The following is a 14,005-nucleotide window of genomic DNA, read 5'->3' on the forward strand; positions in this document are numbered from 1 at the left end:
ATATTTTAAATAAACACTTTTATTTAAATAAATATATGCAGTTATTTTGAGTAAATACTCACATTTTGATAAATTTATTTCAACAAACAGTTTATAAGAATGCCACAAACCGCTAACGTTTAAGTTGCCGAAAATTTAGCTGGAAAATTTTAACGATTTCGATTTCCAGAACAGGGTGGCAAAACGATTTGCTAATGTTCGAAAAAAAAACGAAAACGGAACGATTTACAGGACATGTCAAACGATTTGAAAACGGAAAATGCGAAAATATTGCCCGAAAACGATTTGCCGAACATGCCTGATAGATCCAGAAAGCTGCAGAGTTATTTTTGATGCTACCTTCATAGTTGTTGACGTGTTTTTTATAAACATTCCTATCGAAATCAAACTCCGTCTATTTGAATTTCTTGTAAAATTTGTTTCCGCCCCTCGTTTCGTTAGAACCAACTATCATAGAAGCAAAAGTAGAATAGGAAATGCAATTCTCGTTCGCTTTCGTTCAGTTAAATGTTTTTTTTTCGAATTTTTGAAAGAACGGAACCAGAATCGGAAATTTCTTTGCAAACTTTATGACAAACCTACATAGATAGACATACATATGTGCATGCGCGCATCCCTAAATATATATAAAGGAATATGCACCTTTATATTACACTAAAACTTTCAGCTAGTCTAGTTGGTATTATCGATTGTTGAAATTGCAGTTAAAAATGTGTCCATATATCTCCAATTACAGTGCCTTACCCACACACATCATCTAGGTATTGATACCGAGCTCTTTGCCGTAGCGCCAATAATGATACTCGGGCTATGGAAATGGCCACGGAAAGGATTGTTTGCTCTGCTACTACTTGGAGCCATTGGAACCGCAGCCCGCTACTACACTACCATCGTGAATCAATTATCAAATTACATCTACTTTGGCACAAAGTACGTATATGCATACAATTTGTATATGTATTATATAAGTAGGTATATAAATTCTAGTGCTTGTATATTAGGGATGTTCTTATTGTTCTGGAATTTAAGAAGACATAACCGCAAGTTTCACTTGGTCACAAGAGTATTTTAATTTTGTTCAACTGTCGGTATATAGACATATACACATACGGTCATTAAAATAGGTACCCGCGCTTTCATACCGAAAATACATTTTTTTTTTAATTAATAATAACAGATATTAAATTGTATGTAGTTTTTAATTCATAGGTTAACCTAATAAATACAATTAATACGTTCTGTCAAAAAAGTACCGGGAATTGTTAAATAGAACGCAAAATAATTGTTTAGTTATCAAAATTTATTTTGTCGCCTTCAAAATAGGCTCCTTTCGAAGCAATGCACATACATACATTTGCCAACAATTAGTGCAGTTATCAAAGCACCTTTTAAACGCGTTGGAAGAGATCCTCTTCAGCTCCTTCAGCGAATTCTCCTTAATGGCCTCTATCGACACAAAGCGGCGTCCGCGGAGTAAATTTAAATTTTGGGAAAAAAGTCACAAGGGGCTAAATTCTGTGAATACGGTGGTTGTTCGATGATATTTGTCGAGTTTTTGGTTAAAAAAGTGTTCACAGTATAAGCCTGGGGGGGGCAAGATCCATAAGTTTTCTTCTAACAAATTGGGCCGTTTCCTGCGCACATTCTCTCTCAAACGTCGAATAACTTCCAAATAATATTCTTTATTTACCGTAGAACCATTTGGAATGAATTCCGGTTGCGCAACACCGCGATAATCAAAGAAAACCAGTAGCATGACTTTCACTTTTGACCGACTTTGACGTGGTTTTTTGGGTTTCTGCTCATGTGGATAGCGTCATTTAGCGGCCTGTTGACTGGTTTTCATGTCAAACTCATATACCCACATCTCATCACCTGTTATGATGGCGCTGGATAAACGTTGAGTCCGAATTCACTTGCTCAAGCATGTCTTCAGCCATCTTCTTCCGATGAATTTTTTGAAAGAAATTCTAATCTCTTGGAACGAGTCGAGCAGCCACGTGTCTCATGCCCAATTCATGATGTAAAATGTTACGAATTGATTCGTGAGATACGCTAAGGTCACGAGCTACCTCCCTCAAACTTAAATGGTGGTTTTCCAGCACCATTTCTTTGACTTTGTCGACGTTTTCATCCAGTGAAGACGTTGATGGGCGACCAGATCGGGGCCAATCTTCCACGACTTCTCGGCCTTTTGCAAAAGCCTTATACCACTCGTAGAGCCGTGTTTTTTGATAAACCACACTTGCCATAGGCTTTCTGCAACATTTTCAACGATTCGGCACACGAAATCCCGTCCAAAATACAAAATTTAAGACAAATTCTTTGTTCGATATTTTTATCCATAGTAAAAATCGTACACCTACGGTTGACTGATATAGTAAATGCCAAGAACAAGCTAACTGACAGATCAAGCTCAAACTCTGCGACACTATAGAGGACAGTTGTGCCAACATTCCAGCAAAAAAAAACTTTAGACATATGACACTTTTTAAATGAAGAATTCCCGATATTTTTTTGGCAGAATGTAATTCAAGTATTTTTTAAAACTTAAACTAGCGAAAGTAGGAACAAAAAAGAAATATTCCTGTGGTCATCAAAATAGGTACGAAATAGAAAAATATGCGATACAAAAAGAACTTAGGGGTTTCATAAAACATGCTGTTTAAATTACCGAAGTTTAATCAATAACAGAACTCAGTAGATGTTCACCATGAATGTCAATGAATTTTTGTATCGATTTGGCATAGATTTGATAATCCTACGGCAGCTTTCTGTGGGAGTGGAATACCATAATTCTTTGATTTTTTGCCACAAATCCTTCCTTTTTTAATGCTTCCTTCCCGAATCGCTTCTTTCAAGGTTTTAGGGTTTAAGTCGGGTGACTGGCTTGGCCAATCTATAACTTTAACATCATTTTGTAAAAGTCATCACGTACTAACATTGAGGAGTGTTTGATTTATTATCATGCATAAAAAGCCACCTAAGTGGCATATTCTTCTCAGCAAATTATAGCATCACTTCTTGAATGATGGCCTTGTAAATAAATCTTTTCCATTTTATTAGTTATAAAGTTCCATACCAAGAAAAGTATCCCCAAATCATTTTGTTACAGGCCTCGCCATTATTAGGAATCAAGTCGTTCTTTGCTACGGGACAATACAACATCAAAGAAAAGCTTATAAGTGAAGAACTAAGGCTAAGGGAGGTATACTGGCACCAAACTATAGAGCTACGGGAGACGAAGACCTTATTGGGCGGATACAGCAAAAAGAGTTTTAAAAGAATCATAACCCTCCAAGGATAAACTGAGAATGCTCATGTGCATTATCATGTGTGTTCGTCCATCCATCCGTGCGCGCGATAACTCGAGGAAAAATTATTATTATATGGGTTTTTTAATAAGAGGTGTTATTTTGATATTCAAAGAAAAATGATATTTTTTAATATAAATGATCGGATGTTTATTTCATTATAAAGAGGAGAAGGTATGCCGTTAATAGTGGAAAATAATATCGGGCAAATGACCACCACGACCACGCTTGCAGGACAATATCCTTTTCATGAGGGCTGCCGCCCCAGTAAACTCTTTCCCATGGCAGCCGGTTCTACGTTACCGGAATGACTCGGGTTTTTTCCGGCCAAGGGCTGCCACGCCAGTAAACTAGCCCTGTCTAGTGTACCCTATCCACCCCCAATCTCTCCTCACAGGAGCAATCCCTTGCAGCACGTTTGCTTCAAATACTTTTCTTCCGGGCTGGCGTAGAACCCAACCCTGGACCAGAGGTATTTTACTGCTGCATCTGCCACAAACGGCTCCACCCGAACTCCACCTCGGTTAGGTGCAATAAGTGCAACGGGTGGTGCCATCTTAAGACCTATTCAGACCTTAAGACTCATAGGGAGTGGTCCACAAGGTATGTGGCCACGTGTTGCTTTCGCCATCAGGAGGCCTCTGGCTCAACGGCTGTACCGTCCTCAGTGCCGGCTCTTCAAACTGGTGCCACTAACAACACCTCAACGGTAAAGAGCCCTCAGGCGCAACACAACTCCCCCACTGACCCACAACCTTCCTGCTCCTATCCCAGTACGGGGACAAACCAGCAGTTCTTGGTCCCCCACACCGTCTGCTCCGTGTGTCAGACCAGGGTCCCTCGGAACCTGAAAACAGTCCAGTGCAATTCTTGCAATGCCTGGTGCCACTTTCGGAGGTGCTCTTGTCTGCGCACCACCCGTGAGTGGACACGCGACTTCGCTGCCCCCTGCTGCAGAGCTCTGCACCCGCAACCGCCCCCTGCGGTGCGGCCGTTCGTCGACATCAGGCCACAACAACTTTTGCGGAACGCACAGCAGCACCAACGCAGACAACACCACGCGCCCCTCACCCCCCGAGTTACGATTACACTCCCGAGGAGTTTTAAACTCTTACAACTGAACTGCAACGGACTTACGAGTAAGATTGACGAGATAATCGACTTTATGAGCCGACATCGTATCAAGATAGCTGCGGTCCAAGAGACAAAACTGCACGCAAGCTCCCTCTGATCACCAGAGACGACTACAAAGTGCACAGAAAGGATCGCGAGCGAGACTACGGTGGAGGATTAGCGTTTATAGTCCACCATACAGTGCAGTATCGTCTCATCGATGAAGGCATCGACCGCAGGGACATCACCTTAGAATGCCAAGGGATAGCTGTCCGATCAGGCAATGCCGAGCTCGAAATCTATAATATTTACATACCCCCTGTCACCTGCTGCCCGGCAGGATATCACCCTGATATTGGTGCGCTCATAAGGGGTGAAACCCGATTGGTAGTAGATGACTTTAATGCGCATCACGATCTTTGGCATTCAAGCCTGCCAAAAGGTCGTAGGGGACAGATAGACGATTCGACATTCAGCACTGTAAACGACGACGCCCCCACTAGGGTAGTGGGCAATTGCAGCAGCTCGCCTAACCTCACAATTGCTAGCGCAGGTCTGATAAATAGCATAACCTGGCGACCTATGATATCGCTTGCATCAGACCACTTGCCAATTATCATCTCAATCGAGAAACCTGCCGACTTTGTTTCCGTGGATCACCGGTCATACATCAACTTCAACAAAGCTGATTAGACCAGACTTGCGGCATTTACTGAAGACATCTTCGCCGCTCTCCTCATTCCCACTGATGTGCGCGCAGGCGAACGCGCATTCCGCAAAGAGATCACAGCTGCCGCGGCTCGCTTCATACCCGCTGGAAGGATTCGGGACATACATCCTAATTTCTCAGCTGAAGCAGCTGTTCTGGCGAACGAGCGTGACCGCCTACGCCAGGCCGATCCCGTGAATCCTCGTATAAAGGACCTCAATTCGGAGATCAGGCAACTGGTAACCCGACATAAGCGGAACAAATGGGAAGAGCATTTGAAGTCCTGCAACTTCACCTGAGCAAGTTGTGGTACACCGTAAGGTCGCTGTCGAACCCGACGAAGCACAACGACAAGGTGGATTTCACCTTCAACGGTCGTGCTTCGTCGGATCCGAAGAGATGCGCGAGCTCTTTTTGCCAGCAATTTATTCTGCATCCTCCGGCCGACAGATCCAAACGTAGTACTACCAGACGGCTGCACAAACTGACATACAACAGTGCGCCACTTGCTTTCTCCAGCGATGAGGTTCAGGGGTCCATCAAACACATGAAACCATCCAAAGCCATTGGCCCTGACGGACTAAACATGCTGATGCTGAAAAAGCTGGGTCCATTGCGAGTAGAATATCTCACCAAGGTCTTCAACTTGTCTATGGCCACTCTCATCATTCCTGATAAGTGGAAATTAGGGAGAGTGGTCCCACTACTGAAGCCTGGAAATCCGCCAACCGAGGGGAGTCTTATCGTCTTATCGATAACTCTCCTTTCCCCAGTAGTGAAGACGCTTGAAGCCATTCTACTCCCACTCCTTACAGAACACCTGACCCCAGCCTCACACCAGCAGGGTTTCCGAAGAGTGCATAGTACCACCACGACACTCACCGTCATTAACACCCAGGCAAACCGCGGACTCAACCAAAACCGCTCCTGCGAGAGGACTGTCCTAGTAGCGTTGGATACAAAAAAGGCTTTCAATACAGTCAGCCACGCCACGCTACTAGATGACATTTTACAGTCGACACTCCCGCCAGGGCTGAAGAGGTGGACCGCGAACTACCTGAGTGGTCGTCAGTGATATTTCGAGACCAAGCATCTAAACAGAGGAAAATAAAGTAAGAAGTACCGCAGGGTGGTGTCCTTTCACCCTTGCTTTTCAATTTCTACATTTCGAAACTCCCCCAGCCACCAGAGGGAGTCTCACTGGTCTCATACGCCGACGACTGCACGATAATGGCGTCGGGCAATGACATTGATGGCCTATGCTACAAGGTAAACGACTACCTCGCCAGCCTTTCTCGCTTCTTGACTGCGATGAATTTACAACTCTCCCCCACTAAATCCCCAGCGACCCTTTTCACCACCTGGACAAAGGAGGTGAAAGTCGATGATACACAAATTCCGACGGTTAACAACCCCAAAATATTGGGAGTTACCTTTGACAGCTTGCTCTCCTTCTCATCGCATACAACCGCTATTGCAACTAAAGTGCAGAATCGCAACAAGGTCCTCAAGTCGCTTGCCGTAGACTTTTAAATCAATAGGCCGACCGGTTCTAAACTATGTTGCGTCTGTCTGGTCGCCTGGAACCAGTGATTCGCAGTGGACGAAGCTTCAGACCTGCCAACACTGCATTAAGGACCGCGACAGGATGTCTTATGATGTCACCAATACAACACTTACACGATGAGGCCCTTATGCTGCCTGTTAAGGAGCATAAAAAATTACTCAGTAAGCAGTTTCTGCTAGGGTGTTACCGCAGGTCTCACCCATGCAGACACCTGCTCGAGCCTGAGCCACCTCCCAGGCACATCAGGAGGCATTTCCTCAACTACGCGGACGAGATCCTAGACAAAACACACAAATAGTTACTGGATCGGGCAGTGTACAGACAGGCCATAAACGACATTCATTGGGAGACTCTCACCACCTTCTTAAGCTCCCGACCCCCGAATGCCGTTATCAGAGTCCAACCACCACCAACTCCGAAGCGCTCCAACTTCCCGTTTCCACGACAGTCGGTTCTACGTTACCGAAACGACCCGGATTTATATCCGGCCAAGGACTGTCACTCCAGCAGCATTCCCCGTATGTAAGTATGGGGAATGTTTATGCTGCTACAACAACAACAGCTCCAACTTCCAGGCACAATTACGTTCTGGATACTGTAGCAGGTTAAACTCCTACCCATCCAGAATCGACCCCGACATACTAAACATATGTCCAGCATATGAAGGCACCCCGCACGACACTAGCCACCTTTTCACATGCCCCATCAAACCCACTCATCTAACACCCCTCTCCCTCTGGGCCTAACCCGTCGAAACAGTTAGTTTCCTGGGCCTACCGTTAGATGAGCTAGACGAAGACGACCGGTGCTTACGCTACACTGACAGGACAAAGGTACTGCTACAACAACAACAACCACGCTTGCAGAACAATAGCCTTTTCATGAAATTTTCCATAACTGAATTGCAAAGTGGCTGCCCTCGGTCCTCGTTAGCCTCACGAATTCCATCTTTAAGGTCATGAATCAACCCTGTGCTGTTGGCGTAGACCTTCGCTTTCACGTGGCCCCAAAGAAAAAAGTCATAAGATGTTAAATCACAAGATCTTCGAGAGACAACACGGTCCGGAAACTTTTCCCGGTTTCGTGGCACGTAGCGCCGTCTTGTTGAAAATAAACGTTGTGCAGATCAATAGCATGCAATTCCGGCTATAAAAAAATCGTTAATCATCTGTCGATAGCGCAATCCATTCACCTGTAGCACCTGTTATTGGAAAATCCAATATATTTCAATGCTACAAGGAAATCCTGTATTATAAATAGGCAAAATCGGTCAATAACCACACGCACTCCTATATAAAAAAATGATATCTGTTATAAAGCAAAATTAATTATATTTAGTAAGAACGATGAACCTATAAAAAGTACCGCACAAAGCCATTGTCTAGATGGCTTAGATTAGATTCCGAAACAGCCAGCCCAAATTAAATTTCACTAAAATATCTGCGGGTATGTGATAGTATATAAATATATATAATTGGCGCGTACACCCTTTTTGGGTGTTTGGCCGAGCTCCTCCTCGTATTTGTGGTGTGCGCCTTGATGTTGTTCCACAAATGGAGGGACTTACAGTTTCAAGCCGACTGCGAATGGCAGATATTTTTTATGAGGAGCTTTTTTATGGCAGAAATGCACTCGGAGGTTTGCCATAGCCTGCCGAGGGGCGACCGCTATTAGAAAAATGTTTTTCTTAATTTTGGTGTTTTCACCGAGATTCGAACCGACGTTCTCTCTGTGAATTCCGAATGGTAGTCGCGCACCAACCCATTCGGCTACGTGCAAAATAGAACATCCCGAACTTTTATCTATACGTACATATTTATTTTAAGTTTCTCTTGCCCAACAATGTTTTATTTTTATCCTTTTTTCTTTCAATTACATTTAGCATCCAACGTCTCTTCCGCACTGCTGACTATATGTACTCCTTCCCGCCCCACCGATCCACTGTTTATATTATGGGCATTTTGCTTGGCTACTGCTTGCGAAAATACCGTGGCATCCAATTATCGACTGCACAGCTTCGCATCGGCTGGGTTATAGCCACGGCCAGTGTACTTGTTTCCCTATTGGGTCCCGCGCCAATGGGGCACATCAGCTATCAATACAACAAAACACACGCGGCCATATATGCAGCATTTGCACCAATCGCTTGGTGCATATTCTTCGCGTGGATCGTTTTTGTTTCCCACAATGGCTACAAGAGTAAGTATTTGTAATAATAGTGCTCTTCAATCGCTTGCTAATACTCTTCAAAACCTGTTTTTAGACAAATTCACTGACATGCTTTCCTGGAAAGGATTTCAAGTGTCCACAAAGTTATCATATGCCATTTACCTTACGCAGTTCCCCGTGTTTTTCTTCAACGTGGGTCGCCGACGACACATTCATCACTACTACAATTTCGTCTCTATCATTGTAAGCTATGCCAGCAACGGCAAAGATTTTCCAGTATTAATATCGACATATCATTAGTCCTTTTACTTTTATATTATATTTTCAGCTGGATACCAATGAATTTATCTGCATATTTCTCGCCTCCGTTGCGCTCACCATATTTTTCGATGTGCCCTTCCAAAATATTAAAAAATTGATATTTAACCGTGTTTCAGCATCCACCAAAAACCAAGATCTTGGAGCCGTTAAGGCATCAACAGGAATTCTTTGTGATTCCAAGCCTCCACGACAAACAGAAACACTGACCTCATCAGCGACAAACACAACTCCGCCAAAATCACTGCTAACAGATTGTGCGACATCAAATGGAAAAATCGTGCATGCTCACATCGATTAGTTCAGTTCTTTGTGTTTAGTTTAATTTACATTTAAATATTTGATTTAGCGTAACGTGTGTAATTAAGTCATTATTTAATAATTAAATGAGAGTTTTAGTCCATAAGCCTGTGATGTGTACTTTTACTACTTTTTGTAAATCTTAATATCTACAAATCGTAAATGCCAATTTTTAAAATATGAAAATATGTATTAAACAAATATATTTTAAGCATATAAATATTTTTATTTGCAATTAGTTATTGAATTGAGTATTCCAATTACGGTGTGCGAATGATTCAAATCTGTTCAAAAGAATATATTAAGAAACGACTTGTAAATATATAAAAAAAAGCATTTGGTTTAGAGTGAAGCTTTCTCAAATACATATTTAAATAAAATACAAGCTATTGTTTTACAAAAACATGGAATATTTTTTATTATTTCCCATTTTTTTAGTTTCAACTATTCCTTACAAAGAGAAAAAAAAGCATAGACCATACCAGGCAGGCAAACCCCGGCTTGCGGTCGTTCGCCTAAGCTAAGTCATATGTTTACACTTATTTAGTCTGGGTGGACTTCTTGGGTTTGGCTTGAGTGCCCTCACGGAAACCGTTGCGGAAACGGCGTCTGACCACCTTCAGGTAACTCATGCGCCCAGTGCCAGTGGTCTTCCTCCTCTTAGCTTTCACTGACCAGTTGTCTGCAAGAAAAAATTAAGAGGAAAACATTAAAAAATGTATATGCATTAAAATCAAATATAAGTTAATAAAAAAAGGTAAAATTACAGTGGTCGCATCTTAGAAAATATTATATGTGAAGGTTCTCCGCATGACACAAATCAACTCTTCCCACTTCCCAATAATCAATTCTTTTATAACCCACTCATATAACACCCCTTTCCTACTGGTCTCTCCCTATCGAAACAACCTGTTTCCTCAGACTACCTTTAGATTAGATGAATGAATGATTTCACTGTATGTTTATGCTGCTACAGCAACAGCAATAACAAGCAACTTAGATGAACCCGTAAAAATATGCGTTTTTTTTCTTCAAAATGGATTGAAAGATTTAGATTCTACTAGCGCTAAAACTTGGAATACCACTTTATGTACGGAAGCTTGACTGTTCGAATACACCAACTTGCAAAAGTTTAAGATATAGAACTTATGCCAATTTTTGTTTATTCTTTGTTTAATCTTATATTTTAATGTATAGCCGAATGAGTTGGTGCGTGATTACCATTCGGAATTCAAAGCAAACGTAGGTTCGAATCTCACTGAAAGACCAAAATGAAGAAAAAGTTTTTTCTATTAGCGGTAGCCCTTCGGCAGGCAATGGCAAACGTCCGAGTGCATTTCTGCCATGAAAAAGCTCTAAATAAAAAGTAGCTGCCATCCGCAGTCGGCTTGAATCTGTAAGTCCCTCCATTTGTGGAACAAAATCGAGACGCAAGCCACAAATAGGAGCAATAGCTCGCCCAAACACCCAAAAAGGGGGTAGGGCCAATTATATATGTATATATCTGCGAGCTTGGGACAAAACGCAGAATAATGCTACTGCTTTGGCTTTCCATTACGGGTACAAAATTATAATGTCTAAATGCTTGGACTTAATTTATAATTACACACACATTTAGCTAATTGAGGCATTAGCGAGTATCGTAAGTGTAGTATTTTTTCATGCCGTATAAATACAGTAGGTTCTGTTTTTATGCGGCTTTTTTTTTATGCGGTTTTGAAATAGTGCGGTTTTTTTTTTAATTACAAAATGCATGTCGACCTATCGGGAATTGTACATATAAACAAGATTCTAAACCAGCTAAGCAAAAACTCATCACAGATTCATGAGGTCTATGGAACGTATCTATAGTTATAATATGGGACTAGTGCCCTTTTTTATGCGATTTTATTACATTATTTCAGATTTATGCGGTTTTAGCATTTGAAACGTATCTATAGTTTTACTATAGAACTAGTAGCTTTTTGCTATGCTGTTTCTTGCGGAACGTATCTACCGCATAAAAAGAGAACCTACTGTAATTTAATTTGGGTTCGAGCCTTCTGCAGATCTGAAATAATTTGGTTCCTCTTCCTGTATATCCATTTTAAAATCAGACAGTTTTCTTGTGGTAAGGGTAAGGTACGATGCACTAGGCAGGGCTAGTTTACTGGGGCAACAACCCTTGGTCGGGAAAAACCCGCGTCATTTCGCTAAGGTAGAACCGGCTGCCATGATGTCTTGTTTGCTTATATTTGTATTTACCACCGACCAGAAATTTTCAATGACTTCATCTGAAAAATTTACAGTCCTTCAAAATGCTGCTGGTCTTATTTAGGTGACCCCGCGCCAACTGCAATATTTATTTGCGAGCTACTATAAAACACGGTAAAAACACACAGTAACATTATGGAATTGGCATGTATTCACTCAAAATTTGGCTTTAATCGAAAAAAAATGAGCAAAAATGTTTGAAAGACAATGTTGTTCCAAACGTAAGAAAACTACAAATCGAAGATGGCTTTCGCCATCCATTCCGCCATCCACAAGTCATAGATAGTACAATTTAATATTCACATACACTTTGAAACGCCAGCACAATCAGCTGATTTGAACGTCACGAAAATTTGTAGTCGGTTTTGAAGTCAAATCTGATCTTAAAACGGCTATACTGTAAAAGTGGAGCCAAATTAATCTAGAATGGTGATCCCAAATAGACTTCAAGCTGTAATTGATAATAAATGATACACAACAAAACACCAAATACCTTAACATGTTGAAAATCAGAAATAAATACTTTTTCCGTTTTGAGTTGCATCATTTGTACTGTTCGTGAATTCCCTGCATGTTATTGTTTGTGACCATTCCAATGAAATAAATGGGCCCTTTTCTTGATTTTGGTCTGTATATATTATTTTCTTTTTTCATTTTGGCAAGATTATCTAGAGCACTCAAAAAAAACTTGTATCTGCATCAAACAAGGTGTGAGTCAGTATGAAAATATTTAATGGTTTAAGATTTGGAAGAAAAAAAATGGCCTGCGGTACGTTTGATTAATAAGGACCCAGTTAATAATGAATATTCAACTGGTACAGATTTAGATTACGGTATACTATTGATAAAATACTTACATGAACGCAACTTGGCAGCGGGATAACCACATTGGGAGCAGGTTGACTTTTGGATGTGGTATGAAGAACGTCCGCAACGACGACACAATGTGTGCGTCTTATTATGACGTTTACCAAAACTTGATGTACCTTTCGTCTACAAAGAAGACACGTAAAGTTTATTTAATTACCAGGGAATAAGTTTGAAACTGAATAAAATTTAAAGCTTAATTGATCATCACAATTTCCACTCCGCCATCATTAGTTATATTTATCTCTAGTCACAATCCGTAATCCGTTCACCTTCCACGCATGTTTCGCGCACAAGTTAGTCAAAAAGTAACATTTCTCGTAAAACAACGATATCGTTGCAACAAAATTCTACATTTTTAACTTATTTTCACGGTATGATGGCGCAGAAAATCACGGATATTAAATTATTTTAAGCAAAAATTTCACCTACCATTTTGGATGGCGAACAGTCGCAAAAGAAAAGGAGAGGGAACGACCGGAACAAAGTGGAACTAGAAACTAATATGGCGAATACTGAATGTCAAATGTTGGTGCTGCCACCTGTAAGTGCAAACGACCACGTTTATAATGGGAAGCACTTACCTTTATATGAGACCGTGTCTCACCGAAAAAAAAAACTAACTTTACTTACCTTGGGTTTATTCAAGACAAGGCTCTGAAGAAAATTGAAAATACATATTTGCTAGTGTAACCTAGGCATCCTGACAGCTGTAAAATAATTCACTTAAGATAAAAATATAAATACACTTATAAAAATAAAAAAGAATAAAAAAATAAATACACTTAAAATAATTCACTTACTTAAGCAACCGCCTTTAGTGTTATTTCGTACTAATTAAATGCTCTGACTTCGATTTGTTTAGGTTTACAATTGAATGTATCTTAGATTATAATAGTATTTTAATATCACCCAATCCTCCAAATTAAAGTATATTTCTGCGAAATACCCAAATTTTCCAATTAAAGTATATTTCTCCGAACCGCGCTTTCTTTTGTGGTTAACGAACGCGAAATATCGCTGAATTGGCCAGTTGCGTAAAATCATTTGCCAAATTTACTGTCTTCGAAATATAATACACAGTCACTCATAGATAGTTCACTCATATTCTCGAAATATAAAATTACAAGGAAATTTTAAAGGCAGTAAATTGTGGCCGCCGTGACCGAATGGATTGGTGCGTGACTACCATCGGAATTCAGAGAGACAACGTCGGTTCGAATCTCGGTGAAAGATTAAAAAAATTAAGAAAAACTTTTTTCTAATAGCGGTCGCCCCTCGGCAGGCAATGGCAAACCTCCGAGTGTATTTCTGCCATGAAAAAGCTCCTTATAAAAATATCTGCCGTTCGGAGTCGGCTTGAAACTGTAGGTCCCTCCATTTGTGAAACAACAT

The 14,005-nt window shown here is 40.9% G+C and overlaps 2 protein-coding genes across 2 annotated transcripts in view; one reads left to right on the top strand and one right to left on the bottom strand.

Annotated features, from left to right (window-relative positions):
* The window catches only part of LOC128858634 (nose resistant to fluoxetine protein 6), a 101,912-nt gene extending 92,042 nt beyond the window's left edge, over positions 1 to 9,870 (top strand). Inside the window, exons 10-13 of the mRNA XM_054095057.1 lie at positions 737 to 930; positions 8,586 to 8,902; positions 8,967 to 9,115; positions 9,201 to 9,870. Coding sequence (XP_053951032.1) covers positions 737 to 930; positions 8,586 to 8,902; positions 8,967 to 9,115; positions 9,201 to 9,491 — 951 coding nt within the window. The 3' untranslated portion in view covers positions 9,492 to 9,870. The remainder of the gene's footprint in view (positions 1 to 736; positions 931 to 8,585; positions 8,903 to 8,966; positions 9,116 to 9,200) is intronic.
* A 9-nt stretch (positions 9,871 to 9,879) lies between these two features.
* On the bottom strand, positions 9,880 to 13,148 carry LOC128858635 (probable 60S ribosomal protein L37-A). Its single transcript, XM_054095059.1, has 3 exons — positions 13,043 to 13,148; positions 12,601 to 12,736; positions 9,880 to 10,172 (listed from the first exon to the last, which is right to left on the bottom strand). Exons 1-3 carry the CDS (start codon positions 13,043 to 13,045, stop codon positions 10,030 to 10,032), a joined length of 282 nt encoding a protein of 93 aa, XP_053951034.1. The 5' UTR covers positions 13,046 to 13,148; the 3' UTR covers positions 9,880 to 10,029.
* Between the last annotated feature and the right edge of the window lie 857 nt (positions 13,149 to 14,005).

The sequence above is a fragment of the Anastrepha ludens genome, chromosome 3, assembly GCF_028408465.1.
Source record: "Anastrepha ludens isolate Willacy chromosome 3, idAnaLude1.1, whole genome shotgun sequence".
In the NCBI taxonomy this organism is placed as follows: Eukaryota; Metazoa; Arthropoda; class Insecta; order Diptera; family Tephritidae; genus Anastrepha; species Anastrepha ludens.

Bases quoted from the DNA above. Each gene is read 5' to 3' on its own strand.
- LOC128858635 (XM_054095059.1), bottom strand. The intron at 10,173-12,600 runs GTAAGTATTTTA...TTTTTCTTGCAG, and splicing joins CGCTGCCAAGTTGCGTTCAT to ACAACTGGTCAGTGAAAGCT.